The 18,175-nt window shown below is 44.7% G+C and overlaps 1 protein-coding gene across 3 annotated transcripts in view; it reads left to right on the top strand.

Moving 5' to 3' along the window:
• LOC111255424 (uncharacterized) overlaps positions 1–17,638 on the top strand; it is a 34,565-nt gene extending 16,927 nt beyond the window's left edge. For 2 of the 3 annotated variants that reach the window (XM_086993831.1, XM_086993819.1), the window contains 5 exons: positions 10,382–10,459; positions 13,554–13,751; positions 14,178–14,642; positions 14,960–16,066; positions 16,374–17,638. In XM_086993831.1, coding sequence (XP_086849957.1) covers positions 10,382–10,459; positions 13,554–13,751; positions 14,178–14,642; positions 14,960–16,066; positions 16,374–16,498 — 1,973 coding nt within the window. In that variant the 3' untranslated portion in view covers positions 16,499–17,638. The remainder of the gene's footprint in view (positions 1–10,381; positions 10,460–13,553; positions 13,752–14,177; positions 14,643–14,959; positions 16,067–16,373) is intronic. The other variant, XM_022817388.2, reaches the window with a different exon arrangement.
• Positions 17,639–18,175: the final 537 nt, after the last annotated feature.

The raw sequence follows: 18,175 nt of genomic DNA, 5'->3' as shown, positions 1-18,175 counted from the left end.
GTCACTAAAAAAGGGAAAGCATTCCGGTTTATGCGCTGCATCATACTGCGCTCTTCCTCGAGCAGTATAACCTTCGAAAGAACGAGCGAAACTCGCCGTGCCTTGAGAAAAAAGTAATCGTACCTTGTAGGGAACCTACGACCATTCTCTAATTGCAATTTGACCTAGAAACTCTTTGGATTTGTCACAGAGGTGTCGATTTTATTTATCCGAAAGCGAAATCAGTACCAATTGGCTGGCAGTCCGTGCGAAGGCCTGCGCGCCCTAGGTAGGTTAAGTGGACCGGATGTGGAGATCAAAGTGGGCGCGTCCCGGAGGGTGGCTACCCTGCTCGTATCTTTGATTAGGTAACATCGTTAACCGACAGCACCCAACCACTTGTCGCTCCTCAAATCTATTACATTAGATTACACCCTTAACACTACTACTGCTGCTGCTGCTGTTGCTTTTGCTACCTTACATACAGCCAGTCGTCACTTATAGATTCGTGAGCTTCAAAAACTTTCCGAAGAAGTAGCTTAAAATAGATTAGACCTATGGTACAAAAGCTACTAAGAAAAGCAAAATGAAACGAATAATGCTTACTGCGACCACAGGCACCTATATGCGTAGCTTCTCCTATGAGCATAGAGGTTGTTTGTTCACGCCGGGCCCCTATAATTAACATTATTACCAGCGGCAAAATCGGGACACGAGCTCCTAGGGCAAACAAGTGTTTTACGAATATCAATTTTCATCATAATAAAGGTCAGCTAAGGTGTTACCAGTGAAATTACGTTCGGACGGTGACTTATACAGTGATACATATATACTAATACAATGGTACTTGACGCTAATATGTATAGAATTGTCTTAAATAAGTAATATTTACCATAGACAAGATGCACGCATCGCTTTACCAGCAAATGGACTGCGTGAGGGATAAATGTTTATTTTTGAAATAAGTTTCCTTGAAAAAAAAACATACGCGGCTGGTTAGAGAGGTAAGAGTGAAGTATCTTTTTTTTTTTCGCTATTTATTGCGTGTCGTATTACTAGGTGGCAGTAAGTGCACACTTGAGCATAACAATCTGGTCATTTTGCCAGTAACCTTTTTACCTTTCCTTCTTTTTTTTAATCCTGCTGAATGTCCAAATAAACTAAACGATGGCATTGGCAAAGAACTGCACACTGAAATGCGGGCGCTGTCAGCCGCAGCGACTCTGCTCTAGATATATATACGCGTCGTGAAGGTGTTGCCTATTCGAAAGATTATCTAGTTTTTGAAATAGTGAATGAGTAGAGGTGCTTCGTGATCTTTCTTGTCGGGCTAAAGCTGTGCCTGCGTGCACCAGCTAATGGGCTGCCGCTTCGAAAAGTCGCTGCATAGGCGAAGTAAAATGTAAACAGCAATGCGGGTAAATTGCAACCTTAATTCAAAATCCAATCAGATACAGTCCAAGTACAAATTTGGGTAGTTGGAGGATCTCTGTTTCACGTTTGTTGTTGTAATAAGGAATATACAAATGATTAACAGGGAGCGAATGTAGCATTTTTAATAGTACTACAATGGTGCCTCTGGAAAGAGCAGTTGATCAAAATCTAATCGAATTGGTAATATTTCATTGTAGTTCTTGAGTATGCCATTTGTGTGTTTGTACATATCTGTAGCCGGATATCTCCTTCCGGATTCGATGCTAGCAGGTCTGCGGATTAAGTTACTTTACCGTCGCAAGACGCTCGGTTCAACTTGTTGTCGAGCGTATCACACACAATGTGCTGGACTACGTAACCGCTTAGTTCAACGGAGCCCGAAAGATAGGGTTACCAGGTGTTCGGTACGAGAAATTCACACAAAAACAGGGGCTCCCAGACAATGTATACGGAGATCGAAATTTCAGTTTATGTTTATGCTTAATCAATGGTTGAACTGCAACAACGTCCAGCTCCAGCTCTTTCCTCTGATACGAACGCTCAAGATGATTGATGTTCTAGACGATACAGGACCGATAATGCTTGATCATTGATCTGCGAATTTGCGACAAACATTTAATTCTGTAGTGTACATGCTGCTACTCAGTGGCGACCTTAAATATTCCAGTATGGTCGACCTGCTGATATAGACTTTGTCCTTAACGTGTTTCGGTAGAAAAGATCGATTAACGTCAGATCTGGGGAACGGAAGCGGAACTATAAAAGACTTCTTCGTTTATGCTTGTTGTTTCGAAGATTCTAATTAAGATATGCTTTTGACCAACGATATTATATGAAATTTACCATCTTTACCCAACTGCGTGGCAGGACAAATTTTCGCATTAAACTTAAGCAGCTGGCTTAACCAGCTAGGAGTACTGCCACAAAGAACGACAATGCCGCATCGTATTATAACTTCTGGTGAATTTACGTATTATTCGTGCTTACCCGATACTTACTCAGTAACAAAAATAACGTCAATTAATCCGGTTATCTAGCTTGGATGTAGCTTCATCGGAATTTGTCAAATTCTGTGTCACTTCCGAAACACTGCCTATAGACATTCTAAACATCTGTAATTTTTCAATTGATCGCAGGCTGTCTGAATGATACTTCCTGCAATATTGTCTTTGCATTTCTGCCAATCGTACATTCAATAGAATTTTATAATTCATTTTCTTTGTGCAAAAATTAATCTTAATCCTTGCTCCTCGTTGCCAATTGACGGCACCCCCGAAACAAGTTGTGACCGCACTTTTTCTAAACTTAAAAAACATTTTTTTGAGACACCCTGTAGTTTGCACATACAAACTATTGTACTTACATTTCCGAGTTGACGACTCTGCAGCGACAACTGTCAATCTGCGACCTTTACAAGCACGAACTAGACTTTTTAAAAGGTTAGCTATTTATTGAAAACCCCAAAGTATCGACACGCAGAGCTTCTTTCAAGTTAAATATTTTCTAGACATACAATATTACCGACGTATATATATATATATATATAACTGACTGCAGAATGTGTAAATAATCAGATAAATAAATGAAAGATTTACGCTATGGAACGAACTATCCTATTCTCATGTTAGCCGGCAAAATCATTCGAACAACTATTGTCGTTTAGATAGATAATAAGGTTATATGGAATTATAGTACAAAATCATAACATTCATGGGGTAGTAAATACAAACACATTGTACATAACTGTTCAATCAGCCCGATATTTAATAATTGTTACTGACCGTCCAGAGACCTTTGGTCTTACTCCGCATATACCGACATAGTGTGACAATCTTAGGGTGTTTACTTACGCTTATGGATTTAAAATGAAGACTCTCAAATTGTCAGAAGAACTATGTTCCACCGTATGAACCTAGTAGCGACCTTTTTTGCTAGCGCTACGGTTGCTATCGTTTTATGTTACTGAGAAATATATCCACCTTTTGCCGATAATAACCAGTATTGTAGAAACTGATCGCTAGCATCACAAGGTAATATTGCCATATTTGATTTGTTCATCCTAACGACGATTCAATTCAGTATGCGTTAAATTCGTTTCTCCGAACGACTGGGTCGTTTTAGGCTAGGTATACCGTGGATAACATATCATACATAAACGCACCGATGTGATAAAGCCAAAGCTTTCCAATAGCGGAACTTCAACAACAATGTAATTATGAGAATGACTTTGCCACTACGCAGAGGTTGCTAGGACAGGACTGCGTGAGACAGAAATCTGCGCGGTTATACAAAGCTCACCAACTCTGTGGGACATGAGAATACCGGAAAGCGTTTGCCCATTAGCGGCTTGTAGTCGCTTAGTTAATATCATACCAACAGGCAGATTTGTAAACGGGTAGCCAAGTGTGTTGTCTCGTGGCTGACCATTGTTGGGGCTACTGATACAGATATCGGGGGTAAGCTGCTAACTCCAATTATGCGAACGGCTTGCCTCCGTACGCATGGTCGATGATGTTGTATGCTATATACTCGGATATTCCACCGGAAAACTCATCATGGCGAATGCTGCTAACGCTTGTATCACTAACCTTGTATCGACAGGACGGAACGCGGCCATATTTGTATTTTCGATGAAATGATACGAATCTTAACAGGACAGGCGAACGGTAGCGGTGCACTATTGGGAGTACAAAGCTTAAAATTCGCGCCTTTTTCTGCACCTTTGAATGTACGCGAGTCCACAGGCCGTATGTGCTCCTGTACTTCGATGGATATATTCTATAAGATTCTATGATTTCCTTGTGGCGAATAAAGGACGACAAGATTAGAAACATGGCCAACAGGGAGTATAGCATAGTCGTTTTATGACTGGAAGGACAGAAAAAAAAAACATAAAAAGAGCTAACATTTTAGATAGCGTACGATAGCACAGCTTTCCATGAGCAGGCACAGTTCTGGTTTGTGGGGGTAGCATGTTCCCTTCGTTCGTACAAGGTCCTATGAAGTTTGTTACCGCACATCAATCAAATCATACAGGAACTGCACCAGTCGCCTGAGGCTTAGTTGTGTATATATGTTAGTGGTGAGTGTAGCTTGGAAACTATTAGAGGGAGTACCCGACGAACCCCTAAGGGCTACCTAAGATCTGTTTGGTTCCTCGGCACTAAGCCGACAAACTATCGGATTCTTGCTTGTCGTGGCAGTAGCAATACGCACCCGGGCTAGGCGACTCAGACGCTCTGCCGGTTCATTTGTGACGTGGGGCCGAGCGTGTTAAGCAGATTTATGGAGGGCCGATATCGGTTAGGCAGCAGCCAGCCGGCCGGCCCGTTCTTGTGTATCGTTGCAGGAAGAAAAATAGAGAGAGATAGAAAATGCTTGCTTCACAGCCCAGAAAGGCCACTGTCCGGCGATGTGAAATTCACTGAATAGTCGCTAGCTCTTCCCGGTTCCCCGTACAATATTTCTTTCCCTTCGAACTCGTTCTCCATCTTGCGCTGATCCTCTATTGCGCTGATCCTCTATTGCGCTTTTCCGTTCCAAGACATCCGCCTTGTTCAATCCTTTGACGTCATCCAATGCGATGTTGAGGCCTTTATTCGAAACACTTCCCTATGTCGGGATGCTAAGCTAAATCCTTTCTGTAGACACTCTGCAGTAGTAGCGGGGCCAATGGAGGCCGCTTGCTAGTCAGTATCATCATTTATCAGTTCTTAACCGATAAGACAGACCGAGGAATAGACGGACGCAAGCGGGCCTCCGTTGGGTTCGCGCGAAGCCGTAGGATCGCGGTGTAGAACTCAACTCCTCGATCTTTCTCCATTCAGTTTCACCGTTCATGCTCGTTGTGTGACTCGTCGCTCCCCTTTCTCGATTTCTCCAACAATATCTTTAGTCCTTTGGCCCTGCTTCGTTCGACTTGGCTGAAGCAGCGCAAGCTGACGTCGGCCTGTCTGCTCTCTAATATTATGCTCAGCCCGTTGGCCGCCTGTTCCCTAGCGCCCTCCCCAAGGTTTTTCTACCGTGCATCAGGGATATAACTGCCCAATTAATCAGGACGCTACCCCTCATCTATCCCGTTTCTTGGCCTCGGAGTCTCGATGGCAAAGTGAGATCGACAGAAGGGAAGAGCAAAAGCCGTAGGAAGAAACAGCGTCACGTCTGGCTGACAGCTTAATCGCCGTTGATGCTTTGGTATCGGTATCGACACAGAACAGAATAGGAGCTATACGAGCTTAGTTAGATGTCAGATCTCCTCCTGAGCGACGCGCAGGACAGGGCGGGAGGGCGTAAGCAGGAGTGTAGTTCAAGCTGAGTAGCGCTGCACGGCAAGAGGTGTCTGATAAAAGTTGCGCCGAGGGGATCTAGGTGAATGTTGAACAGGGCAACAGGAAAACTAGGGCATCGGCGAAGGCGGCCGCTGGCGACGACGGCGTCGACCAGACACGTCACACAGAAAAAAGGAACGCTTGCTTGAGAAGAAAGCGCAGGCCGGGTCGTCGCATAGCAACGTCACCGTCACTAGTTGCCTTCCTGTTTTTACGGGAGGGGGATTTTGCGCAGTAAGTTTACACACGATGGGAAAACAGCGATACCTTGTGTTAGGCAACAATGAAGACAGCCGGTTAATTTACCCTGGCTAAGCTCTTGTTCCTCCATCTCTGCCTACACAGCTATAGGTTGACGGAAAGGCGAAGACAGGCAACAAAGGATAAAAGTAGGGGGAAAAAGGTGAATGGGGAGCTGACAACCTGATGAAGCTGGCCCTCAAGCCGCCGCCTTTCTTTCCACACAAACACGTACAAACGTACTACACGCGCAAATACAGCGACTTTGCGTTTCCGCCCTTATCTTTACTTACGCAAGGCTACTGATCTAAGAAGCTTCAACGTGTCTTTTCTTTCGACGTCGCGCAACTAGAGTACTCCACTTGTAAAGATAGTGCAAGGAGGGCGGACGGATGAAGTAAAGGGAAGAAGTAGCAAATAGATCTTGCCAGACTAGAGCGTAAAGCAGTCAACCTAGGGTAACACGTTTATCTTGTATACGGGGGCCTTCTCGAAGCATTACACTAGTAGGACACAAAGAGTGCGGTGGTCCCTGTGGTACTCACTCCGAATAAGAAAAACATTAGAACTCAGCTATAGTAAGGACAAAAGACTACAAGGTGAAAAAGGGGTAGGCGTTTGATGTCGTAGGCTGCCTATAATAGTGGCGAATCTACTGCTACTACTTACCATCACTACGACAGCAGCACCGTCGCCAACCAGCACACCTGCCTTTAAGTTCCCAAGCAAGGCTACTGCCGTTGAAACCTACGGCTATCGCTAATACCACAAAGGAGTTTAGTTGCTAGCCGACTGATCTCAATCGCAGAACGCGCAGGAACAAGCAGGCTTCTTAGCTGCCTACTGCTTGCTGTCCTACTGCGCGTAGACCGTTCATTGCAACTGAAAGGGAAGTACCCTGCTCTGTGCTTTTTCCTACTCGGCAAGAGGTTTGTAATTGTCAAATGCGGGGGCATCAGGCTCATACAGGGATACAGCCACGGAGCGACCGAGAGTGCGACCGTGGTGGAAAGTCAGGTCGCCGCTTATCATGCCGTTGTGGGGGCTGGCGCCTGTAGTGGCTATGGCGCTGGCAATAGTGATGGCGGTGGTCGACGCCGACATCGTAAAGAGATCCTCGTTAGTCTTTTCACATTATCCTTCCTGCTCCTTCGTCTGCTACTAGGTTAGCTGCTGTCTGCTTCCGTCGTTTCCTCGTCTTATTGTTGGTCTTTCTATCCTTCGCGTGTTGTTGCCCTGTGGGGTTCATTCCCACTCGCGGCTGTTTCTTGGCTTCGAGGCGGCTCGCCAGCCGCTTGTCTAATTGCTGCTGCTTGTGCTGTTTCGCCTTCTGTGAGATTAATGAACTGCGCCAACTGCTTTGTCACTTCGAGATCAGCAATCCCCTTTAGGAGTGCCTCCTGTGTACACTCGTTACATTCATTCGATGTTCGCTTCCAGCCCAACAAGAATGGCTTTTGCGCTCTTTTACCTGACTCTTAGATCTCCTGTAATTCTGCTAATCTTCTACCATGGCCCTGTGTCGTGTGGATAGAAGCACGCAGATGAAAGTCTATATACAAGTGCCTTGTAAGAAATATGCTTACCGGTGACCTTCCTGTATGTAGCATAGTGCGTAACTAAGGAGACCGACGTCATCTGCGAGTTAATGTTAGACTGCAGCGTGTAACTTCGTGACCATTAGATGTTCAACTATACACGTATAAAATAAAAGAATCAAGCTCTTGTTAATCAAATCATCTTCTAAATAACCAACGATGTGTATTATAGATGATCTAGCTTATTTTCGCTAATTTCGAATGTTATGAATAAAAATCGGCGACACTGTAGCTTTTTTTTTGCAAGGACTACCTCATAGGTTCAACCTTGATCCCATAATGCCCAGATGCAGCGGTAATTAGAAAGAACATCCGCATTTTTTGTAAGTATTCCAAAAATATTCTAATTTAATTCAGGATATGTTTTAGAACTACATTTTTATAACGACATGCCATAAAATATATGTAGGACATTTGATTTAGAGATTTATAAATAAGTATATACAGTTGTTTAATTAGTGGCAATATTTTCGAAAATAACTCTTGTCTTGTAGCTAACATTAATAAACAAAAAAAAAGAACACAGTTTAGATCATTGTTACACACCGAGTATACAATAGAGCCGTCTTCCTTAGTATTTGTATATACAGGACTTCTGTACAGTATGCTAGGCTACGTTGGCTACTATCATCAGGTTCCTTTATCCTATGGATAGCTCTGATCCTTAGCGAAACAGTTTCGTTCTGTCCCTTCTACCTATCTCTGATATAAAGATCAGGGATTTAGTAGGTTGGCTAGTCTGCGGGGCCAAGTCAAGCCCTCGGCGCATCTTAATTGCGGCACCAGGCAATCAGCGGCGTCAAGTCGTCCGAAACGACGAGAAGAAAAGTCTTCTTAACCCCCGCGTCTCCACTCTTTCCCTCTTTTGTCTGGTCACTTCTTCAGTCCTTCCGTGAATCTCTCCCACCCTATATCAGTGGAGAATTAAATCTGAGAGACCCGTTAGCATTCCCTAGCACAGTCGTTCGTCCGTTTTGGGCTCGATGGTCACTTTTGAATCTCAGAAAGGAGAAAACTTGTTCGGGTTCTGCGTGTGCAAGGCGTATATCATTACATTAAGTCCTCTTCTGTGGCTGACGATGTTTCACGCCTATTCAAATTATGCATTAAGCTCTAGCTTAGTACTCCGGCTTACGTAGCAGGGAGATGGCCTGGTGTGCGAAGTCATCGATCTATTATTGATTGTCAACAGCGTAAAACTCGGGCTGCTGGTTCCTCAAGGAACTACGAGAGAAGCCTGCGGCGATTTGTCTAAGCAGCAGGCCTACTTCATTCATAAGGAATTTTTTTGAGTGCTTTTTTTTAGGCAATATCTTGCACCCTGGCACAAACGAAGTGGCACGGCAGACAGGGTGTCAGAAAGATAGGGCGCTGCTGATGGTGATCGCGCTGGCGTTGCCGTCACAGCAACGGTCAAACCGATCATATGAAATGCAAATATCAAAGTTGGTGAACCTCTCCACCCCACATAGGGATCGCCTTTTCTTCGGTTTGCAGGAGCCTTCTTCAGTTCTTTCGCTAGCTCTCCGCAGCTATTAGAGGCAGGTTTCTTGTGGCAGTCCTGCCAAGTGCGCTAGTGTTTCTGACACTACCTCCGGAGAGCTCTAGCTTGTGATTGACTTCCCTTCATATTTATGCTAACCATAACGTTAATTCAGAATAGAACAAGACAGTTTGGTTGGTTACAGCAAGAAAACAGCGAGACGACTTTGTTCCAACACCTCCTGTTTCTACTGTTGGTTAATAAGAATTAACCACTATTTACGTTTTTTTCTTTTTTATATATATGTTCCGTGATACACAGAAGCAAATAGACCTCATGAAATGCAGGCTTGAACATATAGGTCGGTTGTATATCGAAAGGTAATCCCTTAGAAGAGCAGGATATGATAGCAGCGAATCGCGCATTACTTCACCTTTAGCGAAGTGCAATTCTGTCTAACTGAAGAGGTTTTCGCGTGCAGAATAGTCTGTTCCTACCAGAACAGACGCTTCCAATCGGGTTCAAAAAAGCATTACGGCCAGGTAACTGCTCTGGTTTCTAGCAAACCTTACGTGAGCGTCAGCCTTTTTCGATCTCTGGCTGACAGCGCAGTTAGGCGAAGGGCAGTAGCTATGCCATGGGACAGCCTCGGTCGAATTAGGCCGAGTAGAGGACAACCCATGGGAGTGCCATAGCATGGCCATGCACAGACCGTATAGGATGGGGACGACGGTAGGTAATTCATTATAGTGGGATGGGGGCAAAAAAGGGCGAATGAACGAAACTTGCCAAGCTATGCCGTCCCCAGATCAACAGCGGCGTTCTGCACCAGCACCAAAATGAAGGGTCGGCTACCTAACACAGTGGTGTGTAGGTACCCAACCAGAACACCATGACTACTAAAATTCACGGAGTTTGCTGTTAATCTGAAGACGCTATGAGGTGCGAAATGTTTGAGCACTCGCCAAATCAGTAGGCGCCGATTAATCGAGCCATCTTTGGTAGCTGCTGTTTGTACCAGATCCAGGCGCTGCCAGTACAGACTAGCAGATAGGCTCAGTTAGCTAGAGAATCTCCGAAATAGATCAGGAACTATCTTTGTACGAGTATCTAGCTTCGCCTGTGTGCGCGTATCTCGATCGTATCCCGGGTAGCTGACGGCTGACTGGCTGCTTTCGGGAACGCTGTCCCTACATGTTCTATCTTATTGCGTGTCGCACATCGAACCATGTATAATAGCACAGTGTGCGCACTAGTGTGTCTCTACCCGATCGATGCTAATCTCGTTTGCTCTTCCGTTCGTGACTGTTTTATTTCAGGTTCGGCAGCTTGTAGAGCGTGCGCTCAACCGGAGAATTCCGAAAGCCTGTTGGACAACTTCTGTCGCGCCGATTTCGGTGAGTACAACCCTAATATTCGTTTTCTAATCTAACCCATTAACACCAGTCATCGTACCCTTTTATCTTAATCGCGCAGAGTTTAATTCGGCTGTCTGATAATGTAAACAAGGCACCTTTTCCACAGAAAGAACGCCTCGAATAACGTGGCATATACATCACACAGGTGTAGGTCAGGGGAAAGATAATTGCAATCCGACTATGATCCGACGAATTGCTACCATGTTTGCTGTTCGGCTAACCTTGAGTCAACCGCTTGACTTTTTATTTTGGGTCTAAGCATAGGTTTTTTTTGCTGTTCTAGCTTTTTCAATGATAACTTTGTATTTTGACATTTAACACCATACCATGATTAAATTTGACAGATTTGAGTCAGTCGGCTATAATATAGTATACTATCTGTACGGCGGCTGTTCTCAGAGAGACGGGTTGATAAAAGTCAAGAGTCACATAACGTAGCTAGACACGAACTACCTTTCGTATCTGCTCATGTGCTGAAGCTAAATGCCGCCATACGGAAGCTTGTTTTTAGCAGTTTTATCATGCTACATAGTGACACATACAGTCGCATTACAGTTCACCTACTTATTAAAATAGCTCTTAATTTCCACCATTACTGCATTTTGAAATAATAATAATAATTGTCCACTTTAGCCCCACATCAGTCTTACACTAGCTGTTTTCTTAAATTTTTTTTTTTTGTTTTTTACTGGCCTATAACCCTACGATCGGCTAAGGTCATATCAGGTTAAACAGAACAACTGACAACGAATTGTTGTGCTGCATCCAAACTTGCATGTGCCCTCCTATCAACCTTGTGACCGGCCTCTTTCAGGCTGCCCCTTGTAAGCTTTCACGCCACTCCCCTCAAACAAAGAAAACGACGCAGAACGGACAGCAGCTGCCGCAGCAGAAGGAGAGAGGTGCGGGTGGAAAGAGCGTCGTGCTCTACGAAAGCCGCTACGTGTTGGGTTGACGTGCTGCCGGAGCAAACGGGCGTCACGAAACAAATAAACCAGCGTGTAAAGGTCGAAGGGAATTTCCAGAGTTGCTTCTCTGCTGCTGATACTACCTTTACCGACGTCGTTATTGCCCAGTTTTGCTTCTGTAGTTTACGGCAGGGCAGTTCAGCTAGTAGTGGGTGGTCGGTTCTTCGGAGTTTGCGGAAGCAGCAGTCGGCCGGCCGCTGTTGCCGCGCGATAGTACGTACGGCAAACGGATCTGTAAGCAGTTGAGTTACCGGCAATCGTCTATAGACGTGCCCTTTAGCTCTCTTTTTCTTAAAGTTCTGTGAGGCCAAGCCAAGCCGCATCGCCCATAGCATAGAAGCTACGTTCGTGTTACTCGGCGGCACTCAGTGAAAGCGCGTTCAAAGAGAAGTAAAGGGCGGACGAGAACGGCGGGAACCTGCGGGGGTATTGTGGGTCGAGCGCCGCAAAAATTGCTACTTTCTCCCTTCATTCTCATCGGCTTACCCCGGTCGCTGACTCCCTTAGCCCTCGACCGGTTTTGCAAGCGGCGTTTCAGCGTTTGTACAACAATGGAGCGCAGCGGTAGCAGTAATGGTGGTATAATATGTTGTTGCTTTGTATGGAGAATACCGACAACGTTTACATCGCTGACGACGGCAGCGAGGTCGATGATGATAGCGGTATAGATCATTTATCGAGCTTCTTTGTTTCCCGTTTTTATAGCTGATTCAATAGTGTGCGGCGATAGGCCGTTAGCTCTGCGAAGGTCGATAAAAATAAATAGAATTATACCTAGAATATACTTTCAAGTAACAGCACTCGTGTAATTTTTCTCGTCGTTGTTGTTGTTGTTGTTATTGTTTTTGATGTCAATGGCGGTTGCACTGCTATTGGTCCTTACGGATATATTTGTCCGATTTACGCAGTTGCAAGGTCCTGTACGTGTTGAACTTCGGTTTTGGCCCAACAAATTAGGTGACAGAAACGAACCTAAAAAGGCGGACGTATTGAATGGTCTTGTCCCTCCAACATCAATCGGTTCGTGAAATCGGTTCGCTGCATCTATGTCATCTCTCTGTTTCTCTCTTTCCCGCTATTGTTCAATGTTCGCTATTTTGTGCTTCTTTGCGTGACTTTTGCCGTCAGGCCCAGTTGTACCTGCCAGCGTCGTGCGAACTACTAGAGGAAACTATGAGCTATCCAGTTAACGCTTGGCGACTCCGAAACTTAGGAAAATAGAACAACGATCTGCACATGGCAGAGGGTGGTCCCGGCAAGCCAGCCGACCGAACTTTGGCGTTCCGCGCATTTTCCCTCACAGCAAGGAGGCAACATATACATGCATAGACCGCGAAAAGCTCAGAAAGAAAGTCATAATAACCTAACAAGCCATCGACGCATGGCAGCAGTCTCACATGGGTCACTCAGTCAGGTCGTGATTCCTCCTTTCTTTTAGAATGGAAAGCATTCCACTACATCTGAAGCATGCCTCTGTTACTAGTATACGATCCATCATTTCCTTCTCGCCGTCTGTGCATTTGCCTTTTTATACCGGATCCGCACCCGAAGGAACTCCACGCAAGTTCATTTTGAACTCACTATCGTTCAAAGAGAACTCATCGTCTCTTAGGGAATGGGACAGGGCGAGCAATGGGGAGGATTCCCCAGAATTAGGAGGGAGGAAAAGGCGACCAGTTGAATACCCTGTGGACATGTTCTTGTCTTTTTCTACGCCTGGTCCCTCAGCTACCGTGCAATTCCGCTCGAGGCATCTAACCCGCCAACAGACCTGCACTATACTTCATACTGTTGATAGGAAAAAGACATGGATGCGGTGGCTTCTACGCCCTCCAAACAGCCCATGTGATTGAGCTGCCTAGAGCTGGGCACGGGAGCAGAACTCCTGAGCGGTACCTGATCTCCTGAGCCCAATGTTTCTCGGTTTGGTACCGTCGCATTCTGTGAAGCGATGCTTCAGTAATAGGTGGATATGTACGAGCCAACATAGAGACTCAATATAAATAGATTCATGTATCCAGTGATACCTTGACGTTAAGTTTGACATAACACCTGCATATTTGAATATTATTCACTCACATGTAGTTGTTCTTCGACATTTTTAGTCATTCGTGCTCGTTCTAGACGGGTGAAAGGAAGTTCTGTATTGAAGACAAAAACAAGTCGAATCTTTAAGCTGACCGAAAGCATTATAACGAAAAAAGACCTCAAGAGTCCGGAGTTTCGTAATGCCAACATGAGCGATTGCTGTAGCAATCTCGACAGGAAAGTCTCCAAACGAAACCCACATCTCCTTATAATGGGTAAGACAAATATGTTATTTTACAAACTTTTTTTAGCCATGCGATGTGCCATGTTAATGAACGAAACGTGTGCTATGCGTGAAAACACTACGTTATATATACCTTAATTGGTTAGGGCATTGTATGTTGTAGTAGCAGAACGCAAACTTGCCTAGTTAATCTACGTAAACAATCTTTAATGGAAGGCAGACTATTGGGTCGTATTTATGTTCACCCGACAGCACTTTAAGATTTGGATTTGAAGAACTGGGTCACCTATTTACGTTTTAGTATGACACGGAACAAAACCTCACCCTTAATCATGCGCTTATATAGTCAAACTATTAATTTAGCTCTGCGCCCGTGTATGCTGCGCCATAGATACAATTTAGCAGTTCTCTTGATTACTATTAGCTACTTGTGAAACAATTGATTGAATAATTATAGGCACCCGCGACGGTGATGGAAACCTCGTGCCAACGTTTCTCATGGAATGGAAACGCGGATCACCATCATTCAAAAAGTCAATCAAAATGATGCAAAAGATCAACTGTGCTCATTCCGCGATCGTTGAACACAACCCACTTGATCCGGTTACTGCTCGTAAGAGTCTCTCTAAAACAAGTTCTAAGGACAGACAATTTGTTCGAAAGAACAGTGAGGAAGACGATGGATCGGCCGAAGCCAGACGCCGAGAGAGTCCTCCATCCTCTCCGAGGATACAATTCGACCTTTCCGAAAATTTCCGACGCGAGATGGAGCTACATAATATTGCAGCTGAACAAGAAAGAGCTTACGAAGAACAGATGAAGCAACGAGAGAAAGAGCGTAAACGCAAGGAGAACCGACGCCGAAAGGGAGATCGTAGAGCTAAAGCAGGAATGACAGCGCGCGCTGACGAGGCTGGATCAGGTATTTATTCAGTAGTCCATAAGTGAAGTGCGATAACGCTGCTTTTGTTAGGGCATTTTTGGAGAACCTCCCAATTCACAAATGCCCAGTTTTGGCTATGCAAATGTCGTTCATTTGTAACAGTCAAAAGTAACATGATCCAAACAACGGGCCAAAACTTATTTAAAGTTCTTGATTTTAATTGAAAGTTCTTTAATGCAGTAGATTTTTACATGGCAAAAGAGTACTTTTCATGGTAAGAGGAATGACCTCGTAATTGTTTAAATATTTGACATACGAATTACCTCTGTATAAAGCTCTCCCCGCTAATGTTTCAGAAAAGGAACAGCAGTCAGTCCAAAAGGCTCCGAAGGGTCGAGGTCGCGATCACAAACGAAAAACGACCACAATCACGACAGCTGCACTCGATACAGAGAAGACCGATGAGCAGACGAATGCACCGCCGCCATCGGCATTTACTGATACGCCCCACCTGAAAGAAGGACACAAACCTAGCCATGATACACGTGAAAATAGGCATGTTCACAAGGACTCTTTGGGCGAGCTCGAAATGGTTATCGATTCGGTTGAGCCACATGGCCCGCTCAGGATTGAAAAAAAGATCCGTCATGAAGAGACTAAGACCTACCACCACAATGGCCGGGTCCACATGCATAAGCTTGAGGCAGTTGAGAACAAACCCCATCACAGTGAACATCATGGCACAGAAGGATACCGCCATGTGCAAGATCATTACGATCCCGTAGAGGAGAGTCATGACTATGAATCGGCGAAAAATAAGCATAGCGAAGCTGTCACCGCCGTTGCCGCTGCCACTGTCCATCATCACAACCCGAGAAGTGAACATGCAGTAGGCCTCACAAGCGAATCGGCGACGATTCACATGCCAAGTGAGAAAAGCATGATTGAACTGGCTGGCGAAGATCCCTCTAATCGGCCATTGCATCGGCCGCATCATAGTGAAGACAACAAACCATCAGTAAAAGTTGCCGAAGAAGGTGAGATAGTTACGACCCAGATGCTTGATGAGGAACCTCGACGCACATCACCCCATCCAGCAGACCATGAGGTACGTCACCGCGATGAGCACGCGCATCCTCATCGTCATGGGGGGCATGAGCAGGACTCAGCGAGGTCGGAATCTCTCCCTACAGCCGTGAATGCCGAGTCGGAGTACGCGGGAACGGTAGCGCCTGTGAAGGAAGCTTTTCTGACCGTGCTGCCAATAATTCCCGATGAAATTAAGGAAAAAATCGATGACGTCACAAACGACGATAGCACCGACACGTCTCATATCAATGAGACGGACGAATTAGCGCCGGCTGCATTGGATCAGCCAGCAACCGCTTCTCATTCCGCTATCCTCTCTTCAACAACAGCTCCGGCAATGACGACGGCATCATCTACAACGGAAGGTCTATCAGGTAGGCGATAGGTTGAGAGCTAGACGGAAAAGTTTCTCGGTATTAAATGTGGAAAACCTAATTGACAGTAGTTATTTTCAGAGTAGTTTCTCTGACTTTTGCTCTAGTGGGGCGATGATCGTTTATTCGATCGTCCTTAGCTGTACTGATACGAAACGCCTATATTAAGCGAAAGAAGAATAGTCTGTCACCTCTTTAGTGTACGCATGCACGGTTGTAGCTCCTGACATAACGTATAACGGAACCTCCTTCGAATGCTAACATTGTGTTATTTTATATCTGCATTACCCTCATACTGACAACGAAGATCCTGCTGGTGTAAAAACAAAGGAAGGCACGAAGCGAGGCCGAAAACGAAAAAACGGACGAAGGCGGCACCACAGGAAAAGGAAGGATGAGGAAGAAGCTGGCACTCAGGACGAGTTCGAGTAGGCACTCAGGACAAGTACGATGTGGTATGAGCTGAGCTGAGCTTAATGTGTCGGTGAATTGCAGAATACTTTGAGTGAAAAACAATACCAGAAGTGGCAACGAAAAGCAGATAAAAGGAATATAAAAGCATTCGACACAACGATTGAATAGGCGAAAACTCAGAGCGGAACTGACCGTTGGGCAGAAACAGTGGGAAAGTGTGTGGTGATTGTTGCTCGCACAGCGCTGCGACGCCAAAAGGCTTCCCATAGTCATAGAGCTGGCGCATTGGACACAAATAGATAGAGCGAGTTTTATACTGGCCACACTCTGTAGAGTTCTTTTCTGAAGTGAGTCCAGACGTTGACAAGGTTGAAGGTAAAAAACGACAAAACAAGCCTAAAACTTGAACTTGTATACCTGTGCCGTGTCGTCTTGTACATATCATCTTGTCTCCTTTTTGCTGGGCGCAAACCGAAGGAGTTTGTACAGTTTTGCGCAGATTAGTGGGCTTCAACTCAGGATTCGTTCCGTCAAACACTATCGGTCCACTTTCTCCCCGACCGACCACGATTCCAGAGGAACAATACAGATCAGGGGAATCGACTTAATTCACTTTTCCCATTCACACTATTGAACACTCGAAGGCGATATTAACAGTGACGATGATGATGATGATGATGATTAAAATGACGCATTAAAAAAACTGTCACAGTTTGTTATTTTCAAGCCCTGTATATTTATTGTTTTTTTTTTTAATACTCAGTTTGCAGAGAGTGCACGAAGGCGTACGACTATTTAAAGGCTGGCGTCTTCGCAAAGAACATATCAACATTGTACTACTAATACCGTACGGGACCGCCAGTAAGGCAATCGTTGAATGAATAGGCATCAGTCTATTGCTACTGAACTCGCTTTTCTAGACGATGGTGATAACAGAATTGATAAAAACAATAATAATGGTCAGGATGACAAGGAACGGAGAGCAGACAACGCAGAAAAACAGAGGCGCGACAATAACACTTAAAGACGAGAAAAAAAGAGATGAAATACAAGAATATAGGAAGTGAGTAATGAAGAGGATCGTAATGAGAGACAAGAGGACAGCAACTACCCAAATGTATACAGTAGCTAGATGCCAAATAAACGTGCATTTACATAGTGGAATAGTGTTTTATATGAAAATGCTCTGTGTATGTGCACTGTGTAACATAGTATTTTGTCGCTGGATGGAAGATCTTGAGTTTAGACATACAAGCTAAATATTCACATAATTGCATGTATACGTGGGTTGCTACTTCAGTGCCTACTCTTGGCTTAATGTTAGTAGGAAAAAAATGGCTCAAAATTTCTATAGCTCGTCTTCAAGCTTACATAGGCCGAACAATGATACACGTTAGGCAATTGTATGAACCGAATTTAGTTGTCGGACCAAAACCACAACGCCGGTACAACTCCGTCGAGATAAAGGTGGACTACTTCGACTATAAACTAATTTACCTCTATATGCTCGTAAAAATATTATCTAATTTCGTGCACACTTTGGTTACCGACTATGGATCGAAAAGCTTTACCCTACATCTGACGCAAGCGTAAGTACACTTCTAGCGTGCTTGTAAAGCAAACGAAATTGAACCCATTGTAGTTCACTTTCCTCTAATGGTTCGCCTAGGTATGCCGGTAAAAGAATAACCAATT

The sequence above is a fragment of the Varroa destructor genome, unplaced genomic scaffold (genome assembly GCF_002443255.2).
Source record: "Varroa destructor unplaced genomic scaffold, Vdes_3.0 BEIS01000001.1, whole genome shotgun sequence".
Taxonomy (NCBI): Eukaryota; Metazoa; Arthropoda; class Arachnida; order Mesostigmata; family Varroidae; genus Varroa; species Varroa destructor.
This window is presented reverse-complemented; position numbering and strand designations above follow the sequence as displayed.